Source organism: Barbus barbus (genome assembly GCF_936440315.1).
Source record: "Barbus barbus genome assembly, chromosome: 6".
Lineage (NCBI taxonomy): Eukaryota > Metazoa > Chordata > Actinopteri > Cypriniformes > Cyprinidae > Barbus > Barbus barbus.
In genome coordinates, this window is record NC_136734.1 from 8,987,381 (window position 1) to 9,012,245 (window position 24,865).

A 24,865-nucleotide genomic window follows, 5' to 3' on the forward strand; every position below is an offset into this window, starting at 1 on the left:
TATGCATTCAGGTTAAGTTCTGCATTTTTTGATTAATGGAATAACTGATATTTTTCTCTCTAAGGAGTGAAAGTTTACATTGATCCATTCACTTACGAAGACCCTAATGAGGCCGTGAGAGAGTTTGCTAAGGAGATTGATGTTTCATGTGTCAAAATCGAGGAGGTTATTGGAGCAGGTAAGACGTAGTCCCTTGCAGAGTGTCTTCTTTTTGGGTATATTTCAATTTCAAACATTAAAGTCACATATTCGGTTTCAGTCATTTTCAACATAACAAAAGCATGCTATGTTGAACTCTTGACCTTCTTCTTTGATATTTGACATACAGTCACATTATTATTTATATAGCGCTTTATTAGATAAAGATAGTTTCAAAGCAGTTTCACAGTATCAAACATGAAAATAGCATTGTTAATTTTGTGAACTTCAATTTCAGCTGTAAAGCAGAATACAATAGTGGCACTGAACTAAAATGTGCTGAAAATAAGGTTTCAGTTCAGTTTAATAACTGTAACAGTGTTACAGAGTTCATAAGTTATGTCAGTTTCAACAGTAAAGCACTTCTGCATGAGGAAATCGTGTCATTATTCAGCTTAATTTAGTTCTGTGTTGTTTCATTTCTGTTCAACTGTGTCAATATTCCAAATTTTGAAAAGTTTAATATAGTTCTCAAAAATACACACCAAGCAACCCTAAAAAAGTCTTGTCCCGTTGCTCATGGCTTATTACAGTCGCAACTTGTTAGGGCTAAAAAATTATTTGGATGAAAAATTTCTAAAGCTGAGTACATACATTAAGTTTGTAAAGCGCATTTAAAAACAACCAAGAGTTGACCAAAGTGCTGTTCGGATCAGAGTCATCGAATAAAAATACAAATTACAATCTCTCAAACAGCAAACAAAAACCCTAGAATAATCAATTAGAAACCCACACTAAGAAAATAAGTTTTAAGTTTTTATTTGAAAGAGGAAAGTGATGAGACCATTCAGATCGATACCGGTAGGCTTTTCCAGAGTTTAGGGCCTACTGTCGGTCTCCACGCTGTTTTAACCTAGATCTACAAACAGATAGCAATCCAAGGCTGCCTGATCTAAGTGACCTAGAAAGATTATGATACTGTAAAATGTCAGAAAAATACGTTGGTGCTAGGCTGTGTAATACTTGAAAAACAAAAATTTTAAATTCTATTCTCAGTTTTACTGGAAGCTAATGCAGAGAGGTTAAAATGGGAGAAATACGATTTTCTACTGCCAGTCAGCAGCCTAGCTGCAGCATTTTGTACCTTTTGAAGACGACTGATAGATGATTGATTTGCTCCATAATAGAGTGAATTGCAGTAATCAAGGCGTGAAATAATAAATGCATGGACAACTATTTCAGAGTTCTTTAATGAAAGAACAGGTTTGACTTTTGCAAGAAGTCTTAAATAATAAAAGCAGGATTTGTCAAAAGAATTCATTTATCAAACTTGAGACCTGAATCAAACAACACACCTAGATTTTTTACACATGAGTAACATGAGAGATTAAGTTGCCAAGGGCCATATCACCAAAATCATAGGAATCACTTGGACCAAACAGTATAACTTAGGTTTTATTCTCATTTAAGGCTAAGAAATTGTGTGAAAGCCAAATTTTTACTTCATGAAAACAAGTTAGCAGAAACTCTATGGACCTTGAATCATTATGTTTAAAAGGGAGTCGCTTGTTTTGCTGTTCTCAGGCGAGTTTGGAGAAGTCTGTCGTGGACGGCTGAGGATTCCGGGGAAGAAGGAGAACTATGTTGCCATTAAGACTCTTAAGGGTGGATATACAGACAAGCAAAGGCGGGACTTCCTGTCTGAAGCCTCAATCATGGGCCAGTTCCAGCATCCCAACATTATCCACCTGGAAGGAATAATAACAGCCAGCTGCCCGGTCATGATCCTCACTGAGTTCATGGAGAATGGAGCTCTGGACTCCTTCCTGAGAGTAAGTATGCGCTGGATCTAATGCGATAAATTTTTTTGATTAAACCATCTCATTGGTTATCGTACTCAAAGACTGATTGACATAGATCTTTCTTTCTCTCCAGCTCAATGACGGCCAGTTTACTCCAATACAGTTAGTCGGCATGCTACGTGGCATCGCGTCGGGAATGAAATATCTCTCTGAAATGAGCTACGTACATCGTGATCTTGCCGCACGGAACATTCTTGTCAACAGTAACCTGGTCTGCAAGGTGTCTGACTTCGGTCTGTCGAGATTCCTGCAAGAGAATTCGTCTGATCCTACATACACCAGCTCACTGGTAAGAGCAAATGCTTACACAACGTTGAGCACTTCACATGAAAAATGCAAGCAGGCACGTCTAGCAATACAAGCATCATGATTTATTCTGAAATGCTTTTTTTTCAGGGTGGTAAAATTCCAATCCGTTGGACGGCACCCGAGGCCATTGCATTCCGTAAATTTACCTCTGCATCAGATGTATGGAGTTACGGAATTGTCATGTGGGAAGTGATGTCGTTCGGGGAGCGGCCATACTGGGACATGAGCAATCAAGATGTATGTGGTTGTGATGTTTGACATTTTAATGCGATTGCATTTTGTTTTACTTTAAATTTTGCTTTCGATTAAATCAGACATACAATAGAAATTTTGTATTATCAGTGGTTGATAGTTACTTTTGTTATGGCCAATAGGGAAAATGTTTGCAGATATTGCTTTCCGTTACAGTTATAGTTCAAAAGTTTGGAGTTAATAAGTTTTGTTTTTCTTGTTGTTGAATAAATGAATGTTTCTTGAGCAACAAATCAGCATATTAAAATGGTTTCTGAAGGATCACGTGACACTGAAGACTGGAGTAATGATGCTGAAAATTCAGTTTTGAATCACTGAAATAAATTACATTTTAAATTGCAATAATATTTCACAATATTACTGATTTTCTTGCATTTTTAATCAAATAAATGCAGCCTTTGTGAACAAATCTTTCCAAACGTTTGAATGGTGTACATTACAAAAAATATGTTTACAATATCAACCTAATCACAATGAAACAATTCAGTAATATATCTTCCCTTCATTTTACCCAATCAGGTGATTAATGCCATTGAGCAGGATTACCGGCTGCCTCCTCCTCCTGACTGTCCAACTTACCTGCACCAGCTGATGTTGGACTGCTGGCAGAAGGAGCGGACGGCACGGCCACGCTTTTCCAACATCGTCTCAGCACTCGACAAGCTGATTCGCAATCCTGCCTCGCTTAAAATCACCGCCCAAGAGGGGGCAGGGTACGTTTCTTATCCATAACAACCCTATACAACCCTATATCACGTATTATTATAGCCACAGCAAAAGGTCCAAAAACCACAAAGACCTGGCAAATAAATAAATTTTTTCAGTGGAAAGCATGCATGAAATTACCAATTGATTTTTTTTATTTAGAATCAAATAAATTCAAGGACACTTCATTTTTTTTTAGTTCTGTTGCTATTGGTTTTATGTTGCTGTGTCAACCCAAAATCAATGTTAGACAGTAACAAGATTACTGAAGAATACACTGCTGTGCAAAAGTCTTAGGCCATTAGCATTTTCACAGACAAAAAAAAAACAAATGTAAGAAATGTGATTACAGTAATGCATTTACCCAACAATGCTTGTCAATCAAGAACATGGCAGTTCCTGTTTTAGGTTTAGTGGCATCTCACGCTGTCCGTCATTTCATTAGCTTGGCTCTTGTACACACAGTATGGCCTCTTGTATGTTAGTCTTGCCCCTCCCCTCTCAGCATGTCGGCCTGTCAGTCTGTCAATCAAGACTCAGTATGACCACATATCTGTCCGTCACATTTTTGTCTTTGCCCTCCCCCTCTCCTCAAGGGAAAGCTGTCAGAGTCTTCCTCTCTCTGGCAGTCTTTCTACAGCTGGGTTCCTGCAGGCCCACTCAAGACATCATCCTAATATGGACAATTACATGCGTTTTAACACTTGGCTCTCTCTTGCTCCTCAGACCCTCTCACCCTCTGTTAGACCAGCGTTCACCTCTGACGCCCTCATCCTGTGGGACAGTGGGAGACTGGCTCAGGGCCATTAAGATGGAGCGTTACGAGGAGAGCTTTCTACAGGCTGGGTACACGTCCATGCAGCTGCTCGCCCACATCACCACAGAGTGAGTGAAGATAACGGCACCCTCATTCAACAACATCTTTCATTTGTCAAATATACTGAAATCCAATTATAATAGGCAGCAATACAGTACTTAATTACAAGGAAGATTAAAAAATTATTCGGTGAAGAGTAAATCAATTTGCAGTCAGATTTATAAAAATAAAAATAAATGTTAATAAAAAAAGACATAGAAACAAAATAATTAGAAGTATTATATTATATTGCTTATTTTAAACATATACTTCGATTCAAAAGTGTGGAGTTGGTAAATTTTTTCTGAAGTCTCTGAAGTTCACTAAAGCGGCATATGATTAAACATTATACATATACAGTATTTTCACCAATCTATAATTTGTCCCTAGAACATATTAATTTCATTTACAGCATCGATTCTCCAGTCTTCGGTGTCAAATGATCAAAAATCATTCTAATATGCTGATTTGGTGCTTTGAATTTAGAAAACTTTTGTGACCATTTTAAAGTCTCGACGCTCACTTTTGACCAGTGTAATGCATCCTTGCTGTGTTAAATTATTTTTAAAAATTTGAATCTAAAGTTTTGAACTGTAGTGTATATCTTTATTAATTTTGAATATGTAAACACCACAATCAAATCTTTTCTAAGCTCATCTCTTCTGGTACATTAAAAGTTAAGATCTAATTCTTTTTTAAACTTTTATTTCTCTCTGTTTCCGCCTCTCAGGGATCTTCTGCGTTTGGGGATAACTCTGGCTGGTCATCAGAAGAAGATTCTGTCCAGCATTGAGGCTCTTGGGATTCAAAACAAAACTCCAGGAAATGTGCTCTACTGAGTGAACCATCCACACACACACACACAAACGCTTGTTGAGTTGCCTAAGAACCTTCATGTAACCTACCCACTCACAATCAGGAACATCTGTACTTCCTTTTTCACTGGGTCGCTTAAGGATCAAGATGGCTTATTTGCTTCCAAGACTACCTAAAGGGAACCATTCCAGGAACCTTTCGGAACTATCACTTTAAAACCACTAATATTACAAAGCTTCATTTGTGATATCAAATGGGTCTCATAGGGATGTTACCTCCACCATTTCAACATTTTTGGGAGCCACATGATATAATCCAAAAGGAAAGACTTGCCCTGACATCATAATGCAAAGACAGTGATGAAGTATTTCCATTTTTGCAGAGTATTTTTCTAAAGGAGACTTTCATACTGAAGAGACGAGGATATACAGCAAAAGATGAGAAATATGATCTTTATAATGCAAGAATTTGGATACAAGTATCAGATTATTAATGACGACTTCTTCATCCTTCGTATTAAGGATGTGCTGTGCGTGAACGGACACATACTCCCACACACTAAGTGCCAAGTAATTGGTATTTAGTTTTTAAATGATGCACTCTGTGTGTGAGTGTGTATGTGAGCAGCAATAAGAAAAACAAGCACAAAAGTCTTAGCACTTTTTTCTGAAGAGAAAGACATAAATGGCACAGAGTTTCCATTGGTGAATAAAATATGCGAAATATACATGCTTATACAAATACACACACACACACACATATATATATATCTGCAACACTTGACTGGCACTAAAAAGAGACCAAATAAAAGACTGTCTGTTGTTTTATGAGTAACCGCAAGACTCGAAACGACCTTTGAACGTGTGCCATACTGTTTTGTTTATTACGGGAATGTTGTGCTGGTTTGACTCACCAACTTGAAGCTGGTGTCCATCATCAACTAACCACAAGATTCAAGATTGATACCACACGTGGGTTTATGGGTTGGAGGATTTGGTCTTCACATTGGAGACCCACAAGAAGAAACCAGGGACTTTTATTCTGTTGCCTCTTGTTTTTGTATAAATATACTGTATCTTGATTTATGTAAAAAAGATTCATTTTCTTTGTTAGTGTAATCTGGGTTTCTGTTACAATAAAAAGTATACATTTTGTCTTGTTTTGAATAGTTTTCTTTGCTGCTTGTTTCTCTTTTAATAACACAAGGAATCACATGGGTTTCTTTTTATGTCAAAAAATGGTTAAGTACAATGTACCTATTGTGTTTATGTTGAATTGCAAATCACATTTTCTGCTATTTAGGTGGGATACGCTTAAGGTTAGGTGGTTAACCTAGTGGGTAGAGGTGGGGTCAACTGTGTAATTATAGATGTAGAACTACAGAAATTAAAGTTGTAAATACAGGAAGGTATTTTTCAATGTAAGTACAATGTAAAAGCATGCATGTATGCAATAAGTGCATTGTATTCTGTTGGTAAACAAGGTGAATAAATGTTACCAACTTGAACCCGTTGCGAAATCTGCATGGGGAAATCATTCGCCCCAATTCCTAATCGCAAGGATTTATATTAAAAATACTTAATTTGGCCTGTGAAAATTCACTGAATGGTAAATGTGACATCTGTGAGGTAAGAAGTATGATAGATACTGTTATTTGTAAATACCAGAGGAACTGTTGAGAAAAGTAAAATGTGGTAAAGTCTGTCAAAATTTGACAGTGTGTAGCACCTTCTACTCTGCAGAACCTTTTTAGACTCCAAAATGTTGAGAATGGGTGGCTGAAGTTTATTTTTTAGATTTAGATTCCTGGTTATTTCAATCTGATTGTAAGCATTTGAGTGCCACATTTCGTATTGCAGATTTGTGAACATTTTGCAATGTTATACAGATTTGCAAAGAGAATGTTACTGAATGGAAGGGCATCAAAACAGGATCTGACAGCAACCTGTAAACACAGCAAAGGGAAAGCTAAAGAGCACGTTTACATATGCTTTCAAAGCACAGCAGAAAAGATAAACTGTTGAATTAAGAAGGTTGTTAAATTCTAAGGGTCAGAGAGGGTATAAAAATGGTCATGAAAACTATATTATGCCTGTTTTTTGCGCATAAATCTTTCACAGACATTCCAAGTTGACCTCAGAGAAAAATCTAAATAAATAAAAATATGATATGACCCTTTTAATTCTTGCTGTCTTCCCATTTCACAAACTTTTTCCCAAGTTCCTCCTTGATCCTTTTATCTGTGACTGAATATGCCGCTGTCTGCATGCACACACACCCACACCTGACGGATGCATATTTCCATAATTGTTTTGGGGTGATCCGATTTCTTGGGCATTCTAGTTTTAAGCATTCCTCCCTGAAGATACAATGACCTTCTCTACTCTGCAGAGGTGCGAGTGAGATTTGGGAATGGGGCTTAGAGTTCCCTTCCCCCTCTACGCCAATGGATCTCTTGTCCCCAATCCCTTCAGAAGAAAGAACCAGATCTTTCTCAAGACTCCTTGAAAATGTCCTTGACTTAAACCATCCATTTTCTTGTGGCTTCATCTCTCTCTTTTTTCTCCCATGTTGCAGCCTCTTTGGTGTCTGTCTTTAAGTGTATTTATCCAATTCTTGCAAACACATCTGGCATGCAGTGGAATTTAGTAAATTTAGTCTCATGGAAACATGTCCAGGTAAACTTACATCCCAAAATCAAAATAGATAAAAATAAATAATATATTGCACAAAGAAACAAAGTAATTTAGAACAATTAAGACTGTTAATGACCATTATTAGTATTTTCCCCTGAAATTCATTAATGCGCCTTGATGGTTGATGATGTTTGTTTCTAATTCTCAAAGCTAATTATCTATAATATGTACTCAAAGATAATTATCCTTAGACCCTCATTGCTGAAATGAAGTAAATGGATGAAAATCACTGTCCCAACTAGAGATACTAGAGATTAGTTTAACCTCCATTTTCTTCTTTTTCTAAAAAGACGTTCAGACTTTTCTGATCAATCAGTTGTAAGTTTTTCTAAACTGACAAACAAGTAGCATTTCAAGATGTAGCCCAAAACAAATCTAGAATAAATATAAATATGCTACCATGTAGATCGTAAAATTTCAAAATAAAAAAAGTTATGCTATTTTTTTTTTATTCTGAAATGTTGACAGCCTTTTTGACATTAAAAAAAACTAATTGAGGCTCAGTCTAAAACCTATATGTTCCAAGGTGTTCATCTGTAAGAAACTGAAACAAGAAACTACTGTCAAATAGAAATAGTATTAATAATGGGGCCATATTATTAGGGCGGAAGAGTGAACAAGAGATTATGATTGTCCTTACTGTGGTAAGCTCTTCTGAATGCTTCAGCAAATTATATGTTGCTGCGTGAAGTTTTCGGGGTCTATGATTGTCTGTCTTAGCTGCGTGTGTTTGCTCCAGGAGCCTTTATCTTTTGAGGAAGAACACAAAGCACATTCCTCAAGCGTCCAACCCAACCCCCATTCCAATCTTTGTCTTTAAAACAATGCCTGCTAGCCTCTCCTCTTACCATGCATCCCTTTGCAGGACAAAAGACAACAGTCAGCACACTCCTCTCTTCCTTCACATATGGATTTATCATTTTCCTCAGTCATTACTCAAGCCAAAAATCGGAACATCCCAACTTTAACAGCTGTCCAGATGAAGCGTCTATGTGTAAAGTTGTGTTCTTAACGCTATACTAAAGCAATAAGCCACGAGAGACCAGTGATTTTAACACATTTAAGGGTTGTTGTTATTAGGCTTGTCATAAAGCAAAATTAAAAATATGTACATGAAAATGAATAGAAATAAGTATGTTTTAAAAGTATGTGCCAAACTACATTTCAAAAGGGATAATATTCCATTGACACGTTCAGTTCAGATACTGTATCATTAAATTATAGGCTGAAAAAAAAGCCAGCCAATTCTAAAAGCCAGCATATCCTTCAGTTTTAAAATGGAATTTTGTGGCTTTTAGTCCAAATCTGTTAGCAATTCAATGTGAACATTATGCCAATGCTAGTTATATAAATTTATTACAAATCATTGATTGATTAGGTTAGGTAACTCAGTAGATGCATTTGATAGTCGGAGTAGTGAAGGATATGATTGAAGTGTAAAATAAATTAAAAGTTAATAAGGTCCATTTACACAGTTTACAAATGATGTAAGCAGTGCTTACTGAAGTATGCTTTGCTGTCTCACCAGTGGTTGGCAGTAGTTTAAGGTATAAAGTATAAATGACAGTCATAATTCTCTGAAATAATACATACAGGAACCAAGGAATGTAACAACACCAAGAAAACAAATCATGGAGGATATTTTCTAAAAGTTATAAGCACTGGGGCAAAAAACTGTATATCTTTGGAACACTTAGTGGTGCTGCCTTCCAATTTCTCATATGCCTTCATGTTATGCTGTCAGTGATCCCTACCAAATTTTCTGCAAATATGTCAAAGTGTTTAAAAGATATCAATATTTACATCAAAGTCTCAAAATGGTGCATGCATGGGCAATTTGTCCACATCTGGCAATTTTACTATAAATGCATTAAGCAGGACTCAAGGAACCCACAGACAAACATTTCACAGGTTATAAGCAAAATATTTAAGATTTCATGACCTGTAGGTGGTGCTGTCATTAAATTTAGCAGGTGTCCTCAAATCATAGTGCTAATGAAGCATACCTGAATTTAAAACATAAGTTTCCATTTCCAAGACAAAGCGTTAAAAAATACAAAAAAAAACTTCCCAAAAGAAAAGTGAATATTTTAATTAATGGTAGCACTACAGAGCTGGTTTGAGAGACCTCAAAGTTGGCCAGGGGTCTATTCATGTCCCCCCTAATAAAGTGTGCCAAATTTTGTATATTTTCCTATAACCAAATCTGCAATAGACTACAAAAAACTAACCGATGCTATGGCGCTACAAACGTTCAGTGCTTAGCCCCTACATACATAAAAACAGGAAGGAAAATTATATTCCCCAAGTCTTTAGTTTCAGGTTTTTAAGATGAGTATTGTGGCTCAAGATAGAAAGCAAAAACACAAATAATTTCTAAAAAAAAAATCCTCAAATATGGTGGTGATTGGGAACTAACAACATATAGTCTTTGTCAAGCTGTTGAGTTGGTTACTTTTTGTATAAAATCCCTAAATTATGGGATTTCTTAAACAATAACAATGTCATTTCATAAAATGTCAGCATACACCATGTCCTTTACGTAATGACAGATATCGCTCTCAGTTTTTAAACCTTTTATATTGTTACTCCAAACTTAGCCAATCCATTTGATGCTGAAAAAGCATTCTCGTTGAAAAACACTCTGAAGCACCGTCATTTTGTTTTTGAACTCTATTTTATTGGTCTGTTTTATAGGAGGTCATTCTCTTGTGTTTTAGTGTGTGTTTAGTGTATACGTCTGTGTGTGACACACTTGTCAGAGGGACGTCTCTGGTGCCTGAGTGTTGACAGAGTGTGTATATGACCTTTGTGTGAATGGCCATCCATTATAGAACGACGGGGAAGATAAGGACAGAGGTCTGTCCTATTAGAGAGCTGTGTGTGTGTGTGTGTGTGTGTGTGAACACTCAGCTCTTTATGTCTAGCCTTCATTCTTGTGTGCACTGAAGCATATGGGTATCCTGACTGGAGAGGGGACGTAGATAAGAGTGATATAAAGCCAGACTCGTGTGTGTGTATTATTAACATCCTATGCTTTAGGGGCATTCGTTGGTCATTATAAGTGTTAAAAGAATGTTCTGGGTTGAAGCTTTGTGGACAGCATCTGTGACTGTTGATTGACACCAAAAACTATTGCGACTTGATTTGTGTAAAATAAGGAGGAAAATCTACCATGTTACTAATGCATAGTCACAAATTAGTCCACTGAGAAAAGTTGTCCTACTTACAAAAAAGATGATGTAGCAGAGCTGGGACAGGCCTTCGAAGTCTCAAGCCACTCTGACAATTCTGCCAAAAACAGTTGAACAAAAAGGCCCTCAGCTATAACAGTGTGAGCTGAGTACTTGAGCCCCAGGATCCCCCAGAGCATGTAAACTTCAGCATACTAGTTGATGAATTTGTGATGAGGATGGCAAGAAAGAAATACCATAAGAAAGCTTGGCCTGAAAAGCAAGAGATTGTATTGTCACTTCCTAACTGTCCTAAAAATTGTTTTGGTTGGGCCTACAAAAACTTATGCCCTGCAATCTAGACAACTTTACAGCTCAAACAGCTCACAACATGGTACACATTATTAAAGTACAAGCTGCAAATTTCTGCTGTTAAACTCTCCTGTACACTTGGCTGATAGTGTATTGAAAGCACATTATTATGACAAGACTTTTCACAATTTTTGAGTGGTAATGGACAGCATATCTCAGGCGCTGCTCTATGAAGTCATAACCATGTCTTGAACGTGACCAAACCAAGTGTTTAAGAGATTTAAGGGGATCATCAGGAATGAAAATAAAACCTATACAAATTTACTGTAATCCATTCAAACCAACTTTGCAAATATTATTTTAACATTTCACATATGTTAAATATTTATATATTTTAAAATATGCACACACTCTTTCTTATATGCCTATGCTGAAAACAGCTCTCTTAATATTTCTCGTCACAATCAATTATGAATTACATGTACAATGGTAGCCTGAATTATCTATAGACACTTTTCATATTTCTGGGATTCTCCAAAGTGGAGGTCGTCATAGTTGGGTAAACTTATATAAACTGGTTTGATGAACTACAGCAAATATAATTTTTGCATTCCTATTTGAATAGCAAAATTAAAAACCCATGATAGTATTTCTATGACTTTCCAAATGTAGAAAAAAATATACTGAGAGATTGATTACATTAGTCAGAAAAGAGAAAGATGTCAAAGACTTGTTGCCCTCACTGTCTATGGTGGTTACGGTCATGTCACAACTCACAGTAGCTCATCCCAACTAGGAAGACTCCAAACTCCATCAGACCGAACAGGCCATGCTCAGCTGTTTTGCTTCACTCTCAACCTAAGGTTATCTTTCCGTCTCTCCATCAATCTGTCCATGCCTCCCTCAGTCCGTGTATGGTTTAGTGTTTGCCGACCTCTATCATTCTTTCAATCAGTCTGTCTTTGCTTTAAAGCCCAGTCTATTTGTCCTCTTTCATATCACTCCATTTGTTTTCACTTCCTCAATCCGTCTTCCTTGTCCACACATCCACCTCATCAATCTGTTTTCCTGTCCTCCCTCTATCCACCTGTGGTAACTCAGTCTGTTTTCCCTCTACTTCCCCACCGTCCCACTCTTCAGTAATTTCACCTGGCTCAGAGCCGTACGCTAATGAGTGGGTAATCAGAGGGATTTCGGGCCCCAGGCTTCTGCAGGCCCTCGGGGACCCGAGCTCGGTGGAAACTGCACAGTTAAGACTGGCTTATTAAACTTCCCTCAAGGGGCCAAAGCTTCACACACAGTCTCAGTCCCACAGTGAAGAATGCCATTGTCAGCTGACCTCTGATCCGGGTGTCTTTCCTGAAGATCAGCAAGTCTTAATGTGATTGTCTTGACTGCTCAGACTCGGCCCAGAACCCTGCCCTGCTTAACCTGGGTGGGGGGTTGGTTTTAAACTCTGATACAGGATCAAATTTAGCCAGTCTAAATACTTTTTATCCTTGTAAAGATATATAGCATAAAGATATTAACATACATCCCCGTTAAGGGAAAAACCACAGTATGCAAGGTTAATAGGTTTCATTCATTCATTCATTCATTCATCACCCTGGTTCCCTTTACAAAATCCCACTAGGATTTTTGACTTTTGGATTGCAGAAAATAAGCTGTGACCAACAAAAATGTATGACTCTTACGCATTTCGTTCTTCATGATAAGCTTCACAAATGAACACAACTTATGACCTTTGAAGCCTAAATATAATCAACAGAAGTAAAAAGTTAAATGTAGGCTATAAACAAACTACACAATCACATGACTTTAGCATCACCAATGCTTCAACTCTTTAAAACATTTTCCCTGAAAGTTAGAATAGATTGCAATGTGGCTGTTATAGTGGACTAGTGTGATGGTTTACCCGTTAATGTCCCCGACAACCACTTTAGTCCCATTTGGCCACTTATTAGCGATCACCTTTGAAAAAGATTGCAAGTGGGTATTACACGTTGTCATAATTTAAAATGTGAAAATATAAGTAGTACACAGACCTCATTTCATGCTTTTAATGAAAAGCCCATCGACAATGGAAGCAGAATTGCTAAAATGCCATTTAATTTGCAGGTTCCAGCCTACAAATGTTACCTGCAGCACTTTATATAAACATACTGGCAAAAGACTTGGCCAAGTGTCTTCGTTATCCATTTATGGAGAGCTGCTTTCAGACACTGCACTTTGTGCACCCTTTAGTGCATTATTTTAAGCATTACGGCACCGCACCTTTTGCATTATAGTATTTACCTTTTTTTTGGGGGGGGGGGGGGGGGGGGGGGGGGCACTTGAATCAGTTCACCGTTTTCAAACCTTGTAAATGTTCCATTAATACAGTAAATTTTAAATTTGTTAAAAGTTCTGAAAACCACAGCTGTTGGTTTAGTCAAGTTCCACAGATTTTTAGAACACTGTGGCTAAAAACAACCCTCACTAGCTAAGAGTTAACCCTTAACCTAGTCCTAACCACCTCAGAAGAGCTTTAAGCCATTGTCCCTCTCCCATCAGACTAAAGAAATACGGTTACACATTTCTCTTGAAAAAAGGTAAAAATCTTTATTTGGTAAAGTGCACAGATTTAAAAACTATGGTGAATAAAAAAAAAAAAAAAAGGGGTCAAGTCCCTGCATCACTTTTTTCCTCGTCTTCCTGGGACTTTCGTAGAGGCTGCAGCACCCTTCTCTCCCGATTCACCCTCCTCTGCCTTTGCAGTTTTCTTTCCAGCTTTTTTAGCTGCTGGTTCCTCAACTCCTTTTGATGCTTTAGAGACTCTTTTAGCTTTGCTCTGTTTGGGCTCAGTTCCACCCTCCCCTGCAGCATTCTTCACCTTTGGCTTCTTAGCAGGGGCCACCTTTGAGGCAGTGCCATCGCTCTCAGGCGTCTTAGCATCCTAAGAGAACAGGAGGAACGATATAAAGGGGGTGGGTGTGCATTCAGACTTCACAGCTGAGTGTCTGCTCATGTAGAAGGTGTAAATAAAACAGAACTCACGTCTGTGGGCTCCATTTTCTTTGTGGACTTTTCTTTGCTTGCTCCTTGGATGGAGAAATGGATGAGAATACCAAACATAGCAAAATACTTGCCAAAAGGCATGGTTATGCTCAATTAAAGATAATCTACCATTAAAAAGACTAAAGCATTCACAAATAACTAGACTCACAAATAAATGAACAAGGGCTTTTAATTCTAAGGCTCATTTACACCAACAACGATTTAAAAAAAAAAAAAAAAAAAAAAAAAAAAAAAAAGCGCTGTCTTTTGATCAACATAACTGCAGAGCATATTTAAAAGTTCAGATGAAGTTTGGCTGGCTGTAAACTCATAAAAACTGCAAGTGGTCCAATAAACCCAAGAATCTTCCCCTGCACCACTATTTTAGGTTGCAAATAAGTAAAATAATAATAATTTCAGAAGTTCTGCCTCATTTTATATTTAATGCACTACTCACAAATTCATTTGTAATTAGAGAAGTGTACTAGCAATATCCGAGGGAATCGTTTTAAAATAAATCCTACGGTTAAGAACACCGTGTAGAACTTAAACTTTACCTTCACCCTTGGCTTTAGTTGCCTTAGCTTTCTTAGGTTTAGGTGCTTTCTGTACATCGGGATCAGCATTTTCCTTTGACTGCACCTTAGCCTCCTTTGCTTTGGACTTGGCAGCAATCTGAAATAAAGAGACATGGCGACAATCATCAGGAATTGCATTATATCAGAAACCCTAACAATGATTCACTTAAAAGAACGCAAGAAACCGGAAGTTACCCGGAAGCGTCCTTGGGCACCTGTTGTGGACCCAGAATTTGCAGGCCTCACAAACACACCAGTCTCGATGCCTTTGTTCAGGGCTCGACGCACCATAAACTTCAGCCTCGTCTCATCCACAGTTGCGTATTTCTCTTTTACATAACCCCGGATAGCCTGAGCCGAAACACCCTTTCGGGAATCCAGCTCTTTCAGAGCTTCTTTCACCATCTCCATTGTGGATGGGTGTGGAGAAACTTTCCGTCCAGTGGCCTTAGTGCTTGAGCTTTTAGAAGCATCTGAAGCAAGATTTAAGTTGGAAAACAGAAATCATAGCCTTCTAATACAAATCCTAATAGGAACATGCAAGAATTAATTTAGGACTCGGAAAACCTCATGAAAATGCTTACAAACCTGCTTTTGTTTCAGTGGCTTCATTTTCAGAAACTTTTGGGATTGCAGAAACTTTTTTAGGAGGCATTTCAAAAACAAATGTGAGGTCAATAAACTCAAAACAAACTTAAGTCACTGCAGCATGAGTCCACCTAGCTTGTGTTTTATTAACGGAAAGCACCCTCTGTTGTTGTCTTTCACCTGTTCATCATTAAGTCGTTTGTCCCCAATTACTTAGCCACATTAACATGATTGGTTGAGTTGTCAGAGAACTAATTGTCACAAAGCTTAAGTGAAAATGTCTGCTGTTTCCTTTCCAAGTGTTCTGTTTGTGTATCTTGTCAAAAATGTTCTAGAAGAGTTTTAACACGGCAGATCCTTTGATTATAATGAATAGTTTCTCTGGAATTTTAATACTTTTGGTTTTATTTGTTAACATTATGTTACAAAAGTTAGTAAACTTGTGCTAGCAAAGAACAATACAGCATGTCTTAATCTTAGTTAAGGGTCATTTTAATATTTGCTAATGTTTTCTTTTAATCAAAAGTTGTATCTCAACATTAATTAATACACAGTGAACTAACACAATAAATAGGCTAACTGTATTTCAAATTACTCATTAACAAAATGCTTTAAAACTATAGTTCATTGTTAGTCCAGGTTAGCAAATCAATGCATTAAATAATGCTAACAAATTAGACCTTATTGTAAAACATTACTCCAGGAATTCTAACATAATAAATATTACATAATGTATATTTATCCATCTTCCTGGATTATCTGATTATGTTCCTAGAGTTGATAACAATTTATCATACATTTGCAAAATATAGAAATTCATAGGAATGCATGTCATTTGTCAATATGTCAATCTGTTATTTCTTTATAATCAGTATTTATTTAGGTTATTTTTTTTTGTTTTGGGGGTTTTTCCACAAAGTTGGTAAAAGATACCTATGCTACGAAACTTTTGAACCTCTAGCGGTTAAAAAATAAAACTGCATGTATCTTGCGGAAGAACATTATTTTGGTTGTGCTTCGGCTCTCCTCCATGTTTAAGCGGATGAATGTGGTTCGATGACAGAGATTCTGGACATATTATCACAGTATATTAACAAATAAATAACTTCTTTTTTTTTGTGGTTTTACAGATGGTAATTTTCCTGAGGTTTGACGTTTTGATGATCCATGGCCAATTTTCCTCGTTCGTTGTGACAACAAACTTTAATTTTCACGCTACTCAAAACTGGAGTTTCTTTTCTTCGTGTATGACGTGCAAGAATGAGTAATGGATGGATTAATTTTCCCGCAAAATCTGTCCTTGCAGCTCGGAAATATAAATCTGTTGTCAAAGTGTATTTGGTTAAAGACATAGTTTGGAAGATGGGTTTTTGTACGGAAGTTCTAAGCGGCCATGCATTATTATAATTTTTCTGTCTTGTTTTCTCGTGATCACGACTTAATTTTCGCGTGATCTCGACATAACGAAAGTTGTTTTGTCGTTATCACGACTTAATTTTCTCGTGATCTCGACATAACGAAAGTTGTTTTGTCGTTATCACGACTTAATTTTCTCTGTGTATTCGGCATGAGAAAATGCTATAGAAGAAGCATCATCGCAGCATCATGGATGATCGTATTCGCTTTTACTTTGATCAGGGACTCACTCAAACTGAAATAGCTCTGTGTCTGTCAGTGATTGACGACTTACACATAAGTGTTCGACACTTGAGAAGGAGGCTGTCGGGTCTGCAACTTTATCGTCGAAGACAATATAGTGACCCTGATTTTCTCACCATAGCTACAATTACGTCATGAGAAAACGGTTTTTACGTTGAGATCAACAACTTTCGTTATGTCGAGATAACGACAAAACAACTTTCGTTATGTCGAGATCACGAGAAAATTAAGTCGTGATAACGAGAAAACAACTTTCGTTATGTCGTGATCACAAGAAAACAAGACATAAAAATTATAATAATGCATGGCCGCTTAGAACTTCCGTATTTTTGCACTCTGTCATAACATTTTTTTTTATATATATATATATATATATATATATATATATATATATATATATATATATATATATATATATATATATATATATAATAATGATAAAAAGTTACATAGCCTAGTTCCTTTGTATTTTATTGCATTTCCAAAAACGTTTTCCCTTCCAGTAATGTTATGGTTCATCCTGAAGCTGGCTGGTTTGGTTCAAGGCTCTTTTATTGAAAAATTGTTAGAAATCCCTATGGAGAAAATGAATTCGGAAAAGAAAGAAAATGTATAAACAAGGCTGTTGAAAAAGTCACTGCTTTTCCTTCAGTTCTGTCTCTTTCTTTTTATGTAGCACTTCATCCTTTTTGTTCTTTGCTTACAATTATTCTTGTCAGAAACTTGTTTACCATAAATTCTTAAACTCCCCAACACTGACCGCAAATTGACCATTGCTGACCAAGAGCCTAAACTCCTCTTTGAAAAGTTAACCCCAATGCAAATAACCGCCATGCAGCCAGAACGTCTTATTAAAGTTGATTTACTGCCTTGTTTTGGTCCTTTAAAATTACTTCAGCAAAGACAAATTGACTTTGCCAAGGGTCATGTGAAGAAAGAAAGTTACAAAGAAACAGAAAATTGTTTCATTTGGAATTAATCTGGGAAATAAACCATAACTTATCATATGCAATTACAAACAGTGGATTGGATTTAGTGGTAGATGTGTAATCAGGGAAACGCTAATTCATATTATAATGAGCAGAAGTATACTGCCTTTGTCTCATGAGTTAATTTGATCATGATGTGATCTGTCTGTCTGTTTATTATTCATTAGGCAGTAACGCATGCTAACTCCTAACTGACGACATGTAGATCTGTGTCTTGTACATGTGTGAGTTTCCATACGTCTGTGTGCAGACACACATATGTTCAAGGACGGATCATTTGGTTTTGATTTCTCCCAACATCTGGTTACAATGTGACTGTTTGTCTTTCAGTAAGTGCCGTTTGTGTTGGGTTTGTATGAGTGTGTGTGCAGTGAGTGTGATTTGAACTCAGACCGCGCTTGTGTGTATACATGTGTTGTGTAGATCACAGCGATTGTGAGATTGCATGCATGTGTGTGTGTTGCTGTTCTTAACCCATTTATATGAGAGCCATGTCACACTCCCCATGAGATGAGATTACTGTTATCCATAGCAAGGCTTTAACCACACTCCATTTCACTCTCTCTCTCTCGATCCAAACATGCTTTCCAAGTGAACGGCTGAAATTCAAATATATACAAAAGACACTTAAGGCTGGAATACACTACATGACTTCTGCCCAGATTTTTGCCCCAATTTAAAGTCTGGACAAGTCAACACTAATTGCTGAAAGTCGGAACTAGTGCATGTTTGAGTTTTCACAGATTCCATAGAAAATTGCATGTATGTATGATTCCATCCAGTGGGAATACAGTGCCGTGAAAAAGTTTTTGCCCTGGTGAACCTTCCCAGGAGTGGCCGGCCTACCAAAATTACTCCAAGAGCGCAACGACAACTCATCCAGGAGGTCATAAAAGAACTCAGAACAACATCTAAAGAACTGCAGGCCTCACTTGCCTCAATTAAGGTCAGTGTTTATGATTCAACAATAAGAAAGAGACTGGGCAAAAACTGCATCCATGGGAGATGGCAAGAGCCATAGCAAAAGCCACTGCTGACCAAAAAGAACACAAAGGCTTGTCTCACATTTGCTAAAAAAATAACTTGATTATCCCCAAGACTTTTGGGCAAATATTCTGTGGACTGATGAGACAAAAGTTTTTGGAAGGTGCTTGTCCCATTACACCTGGCGTAAAACCAACACAGCATTTCATAAAAAGAACATCATGCCCACAGTCAAACATGGTGGTGGTAGTGTGATGGTCTGGGGCTGCTTTGCAGATTCAGGACCTGGATGACTTGCCATAATTGATGGAACCATGAATTCTGCACTCTATCAGAAAATCTTTAAGGAGAATTTCCGGCCATCAGTTTGTGACCTCAAGCTCAAGCACACTTGGGTTATGCAGCAGGACAATGATTTCAAACACACCAGTAAGTCCACCTCTGAATGGCTTAAGAAAAACAAAATTAAGGTTTTGGAGTGGCCAAGTCAAAGTCCGGACTCAAATCCAATTGAGATGCTCTGGCATGACCTTAAACAGTCCTTTCATGCTTGAAAACCCTCCAATCTGGCCGAATTAAAACGATTCTGCAAAGAGCAGGCCAAAATTCCTCCACAGCGACCTGAAAGACTAATTGCCAGTTATCGCAAACACACAACCAGCTATTAGATTTAGTGGGCAATCATTATTATAAAGTCATTATTTCAAAACTGCATTTTAAATTCATTCGGGTTATCTTTGTGTAATTTTGTGTAAAATTTGTTTGCGCTGAGTCATTCAAGTGTGACAAATATGCAAAAAATTATAAAAAACAGAAAGGGGGCAAAAACTTTTTCACACCACTTGTATATCAAACATGTTTGACAATTTTGAGCTGATTTTAGAAAACAAATTGTTTTCATTTGTCATGCATCTGCTAACAAGAAGTCACATGTTTCTGCATGAGTTTGTTGTGCTCCGGAATGATATTCCGAATTACATAGCTAATGACAAAAACTCCAATTGGGAATATCCATTTCAATTTCTGGGGACAAATTTGTCTCCAAAGGTTAGCTTTAGACATTTTCTATGTTACTTTAAACACATTTCTTCAGTGTGTTGTGCGGGGGAAGACATTTCTTCCAGCTTAGACAATTGGCTAGGTGTTATCTGGACAGTATAAATAACCGTACAGTATAAATGACCAGCGCTGATCAGCGGCGCCTGGGGAAGTCACAATCTCACTATTTTCTCACAGATGTGTTTTGCGCAAAGTGAATTATGGATATTTTGACCTTTGCAGCTTTATTGGGGCCCCCAAGACACCATTTGTGTCCTCTCCTTTACCCCGCTATCTTTTTCCACAGTAATAGAAACCAGGTTTATCTTAACTCACAAACCCAGCTCACTGCCCAGAAACTAAAGTAACATTTTTTTTTTAAACATGAGCTTATAAACCCCATGGCATGGATCATACAAAGTATGTATGCTACTTCTGTCTAAAGATGCTTTTTTAACATAAAAAATGTAATGTTCTAGCTTCTAGTTTGATTGCTAATTTATTAGTTTAGGTTACAGTGCTCATCTCATATTGTTTTTTTTTTGTTTGTTTGTTTTTTTTACTTGATTTCTGTATATTTAGTATAAAAATAAGCTCTTTATTGACATTTATGATTCCAAGAAGAACCTTCTTATTGCAAAAAAGGTTATTTATACTTTTTGGTTCCAAAAATGGTTCTTTATTAACGTCGCTGTAAAAAAAACTGTTGAAACCTTTCTGTTTAAGAGTGTGTACTTTGCAGATGAATTTCATTTAACATTTTGTTGTACCTACAGTTGTAAAGCGCTTCTTTTCTGTGATCAACATGCTTCTTATGGGCGTTGTGTTTATTCAGGTGCTAGTCTTTGTATTGGCCAGTACAGTGATTTGTGCGCTTTATAATAAGATGTTTTGGAAAGAACACATCTGGTAAAGATATAAATCTAAATGGAACTTTATTTTATGAAGGTACCTCCTTTACTTTTTTGGAGAAACAAAATAAGCACTGACTTTAGGTCATATTTTAAACATTATTTGTGAAAAGTCTATCTGAGAAAATTATGCACCATCATAACTAGTTAACTTTCTGTTACTGTACTGGTCCAGGCTAGTTTAAGCAAGCAAGCAAACAAACAAACAAACAAACCTGGTCTGAATCATTTTTGGTTCAGCAAAGAACTTTTCAGTGAACAGTTGATAAAAGAACCATGTTTTTTCTTAGTGTGAAGAATATTTTAATAATCTAAATAAACTTTTTCCACTGTTTTCCACAAACCTTTACTGCATTCTATGGATGTCAGATTATTTATAGAACCAAAAATTCCAATAAAGAACATTTTTATTTTTAAGACATATTTACATGTATTCATTTAGCAGACACTTTTATCCAAAGTGACTTACAAATGAGGAACATAAGAAAAATGAACAAGAACATGACAAGAAAAAGGATGAAAGAAAAGAGGAAAGAGCAACAGACTGTAGTCTCTCATCGCTAAATGCTAAACCATTTTTAATTGTCTTAATACAATATTTTTAATTCAATAGGCCATCTGTTATTCAATAAAAAAAAGGAATTACAGTTTTCAGAAATTTAGCAATTTCAGTTGGACAGAATCAGTTAAATTTTACAGCAAATCTAGCTTGTGTTACGTATCATTTTTCCCACCTCTCTGCTGTCCTACAGCATAAAATAAAGGCAAATATCCAATAAAAATAACAGGGAAACCTGTTGGGCCCTGTAGAATCCCACACTGGGGAGCAGCATCCACAACATGTCCTGGTGACCAGCTATAGTGGCCTTTAAAGCACAGAGGTCCAGGGACTAAAGGATTTCGCTGACATATTCACACGTTGGGGCAGAAAGAGAAGCAAATGCTTAAGCTGCCATTGCTTTTGAACACCTGCATTCCTCTAATGCCTCTGTATCAGTTGTTCTGTGTGTGTGTGTGTGTGTGTGTGTGAGAGAGAGAGAGAGAGAGAGAGAGAATCCCAGAGGACACTGGCCCACAGTGGGGACGGAAGCTCACCAAAGTAATTGCATTCTTCCCCTGTTGAGATAGAGCTGGTGGAAGAATGAGGAAGAATTTCGCTTTTTCTCCACTGCACCATTATCATGCTGCCACTTCCTCTGAGGGCCTTTCCCTCTTTCATCTCCAAATGTTAATATGTCACTGGATTCAGTCTATCAACCCTGGCACACACATTCTCTTAACAATCTCATTCACCCTCATATCTGGTGGAATGCTCCAGGTGTGTGTTCACGGTGTGTGTGTGTTCACTGCTGTGTGTGTGCACGTTGGATGGGTTAAATGCAGAGCACGAATTCCGAGTATGGGTCACCATACTTGGCAGTATGTCACTTCACTTCACTTCATCTGTATTGGGGCACATAGTTGACCTTTCTGTCTCTCACTAGGGGTTTCAAATCCTTACCGGGCCTGAAACATTGTTTTCTCTGACTGTAAGCTTCTCTAAAATTCACTTTAATTAAATAGTTCACCCAAAAATGAAAATTAATTTACTCAACATTTACTCACCCTCCTGTCGTTCCAAAGCAGTAAGACTCTTTTGACCTTTTTAGCTCTTCTAAATTTTGGTTACCTGGATTTTTTTAATGGAGGGACAGAAACCTTTCTGGTTTCATTAAAAATTTCAAAGATGGACAATGACAGTGAATAAATGATGACAGAATTTTCAGTTGAGCGAAATAACAAAGTTTGTTTTTATTAAAATGACAAAATTGTGCATTCTTATTGCCAATGCATACAATGAGAAATTGGGAAAAATAATTAAAATACAGCTAAACTGAACACATATATTCAAATCACTATGGATCATTGATTTATAAAATGTTTACTTTCTGATAAATGCATAAATGTAAGTCTCAGTGTGGTGGAAGAATTTGGAGATGTGTTGCCATCCACAGAGAGCGTGTGTATGGCCATATGGCACAGATACAGATTTTGTTTAGTTTGTGTGTGTGTTTGTTTGAGTTTAAGAGAGAGAATGTGAGAGTGTGTTAATGGTTTCACTTCAATCACTTCTTTCTCATGAATAATAAGCCAAGATAAATATTGTGTGGTTATTTTTGTATGGTTCACTCCCAGAGATTTTATAAGCCCTTCCCTTCCATCAGCAGATGTGTGCGTGTGTGTATGTGTGAGAGTGAGCGTTGTGTGTGTTTACTTGAGCATTCGGATGATCTTCATTCTGCATTCAACTCACATTTGGAATCATTTCCTTTACGGATACTTACATTCACATATTCTGGCAACATCATCATCATGTTAGCATTAGTGCCAGGATGACTTTCTCAGCTGTCTACTATGCTTTTACTTTGGATTTGGCTTTTCCCCCTGAAATAATATCATGTTGTTGCTATTTCCCCTGCTGGAGAATCCATCTACAGTAATACCAGATTCTGACTGTAGAAGGTTTTACATGGGTTCTAGCTATGGTTATTAACTAGCCCAAGTTAGTATAGATCTACCTAGTTTCTTCTTTATTTACTCATCCTTATTTCGTTCCAAACCCAAAAAGGTTTTTTATTTTATTTATTTATTTTATTTAATTTTTTTGCCTGTTGAAAATAAATGGAGAATTTTCAGTATGTTTTGAGCAGATCAATTTAAGTTGGTATTTTTTTTCCCCAGCAAGGGGTTTGACAGATGTCTCTGCAGAAATTTCATTTATTTGATCAAAAACAGTAATGTTGTGAAATATTATTACAATGTAATATATTTGTTTTCGGTTTTAGTATACTGTAAAATGTTTTTTATTCCTGTGATGCAAAACTGAATTTTCAGGATTATTACTAGTCTTCAGTGTTACACAGTCCTTCAGAAATCCTCCTGTTTTGCTGCTCAAGAAACATTTCTTGTATTATAAATTTTGAAAACTGTTGTGGTGCTTCATATTTTTTGTGGAATGATTTTTACAGGATTCTTTGATGAACGGGAAGTTGAAAAGAGCAGCATTTATTGGAAATACAAACCTTCTGAAATATAAATATCTTTACTGACACTTTTGATCAATTCAATGTGCCCTCGCTGAATAAAAGTATTAATTTATTTTTTAAAAAGTCCCAACTTTATGAATGGCATTGTGAATTGTCAACGTTTCATCTCAAAATTTGCTCTGTAAAAACATGACTCATATTAGACATATTATTCTTGCAGGGTTCCCTCTCCTCGCTTTCTTCCTCATTTCCTCTGACTCTGTCGTTTCCTCCTCCCTCTCCAGCCTCATGTGTTCCCTTTGGAACGCTCCAGTAGATGATTACAGTAATTGACTGCAATGACTTCATCTTTGTTTATCTAATTGAAGCCCCTCATACCAATAAACCCAAATCCCTGTTGGGATTTGTGTGTGTGTGTGTGTGTGTGTGTGTGTTCGTGCACACATGCTTGTGTGTGGGCGAATACTGTGCTTATTTAGTGTGGAGGATTCATTTTTCACATACACAATTCTCATGCTTTACTGAAGAAATAACTTATCTCAGACATTTCTCATTTGATTTCTTAGGAGAATTAAAATGCGGTAAGTGAGACAATTGTTGACATACAGTAAGAAACAAAGCTCCACTTATATACTTATATATGGACTAAAAAAAAATATCCAAGTTAATCGGAAAATCTGAGGTGGGTAGTAATTGATGGCATGCATTTTGGATTACTTAATCAGACTCCAAAAATTTACTTGTAATTAGATGCTCATAATCAGATAATAATAATCTCACCAGTGTGGTAAATGATTACAGTTCTCTGATATCGGTTAACATTGGTTATATTTTCTTTCTCTTTTGATTTTATTTTTATATATCATTATAGTCAACATTTAAATCAAGTTTGATGATCTAAAAGTAAAAATGTATTACATCTAAAATGTAGTCAGAA

General features: G+C 36.8%; 2 protein-coding genes across 3 annotated transcripts in view; one reads left to right on the forward strand and one right to left on the reverse strand.

Moving 5' to 3' along the window:
• The window catches only part of ephb4a (eph receptor B4a), a 39,559-nt gene extending 33,457 nt beyond the window's left edge, over positions 1-6,102 (forward strand). For both annotated transcript variants that reach the window (XM_079420269.1, XM_079420270.1), the window contains exons 11-17: positions 65-178; positions 1,723-1,970; positions 2,074-2,289; positions 2,397-2,546; positions 3,081-3,274; positions 3,993-4,151; positions 4,853-6,102. In XM_079420269.1, coding sequence (XP_079276395.1) covers positions 65-178; positions 1,723-1,970; positions 2,074-2,289; positions 2,397-2,546; positions 3,081-3,274; positions 3,993-4,151; positions 4,853-4,961 — 1,190 coding nt within the window. In that variant the 3' untranslated portion in view covers positions 4,962-6,102. The remainder of the gene's footprint in view (positions 1-64; positions 179-1,722; positions 1,971-2,073; positions 2,290-2,396; positions 2,547-3,080; positions 3,275-3,992; positions 4,152-4,852) is intronic.
• A 7,691-nt stretch (positions 6,103-13,793) lies between these two features.
• Positions 13,794-24,865, reverse strand: part of LOC306871686 (uncharacterized protein) — a gene marked incomplete at both ends in the record, with an annotated part of 35,022 nt that continues 23,950 nt past the window's right edge. The window contains 4 exons of the mRNA XM_079419780.1: positions 13,794-14,054; positions 14,156-14,199; positions 14,713-14,830; positions 14,929-15,193. Coding sequence (XP_079275906.1) covers positions 13,794-14,054; positions 14,156-14,199; positions 14,713-14,830; positions 14,929-15,193 — 688 coding nt within the window. The remainder of the gene's footprint in view (positions 14,055-14,155; positions 14,200-14,712; positions 14,831-14,928; positions 15,194-24,865) is intronic.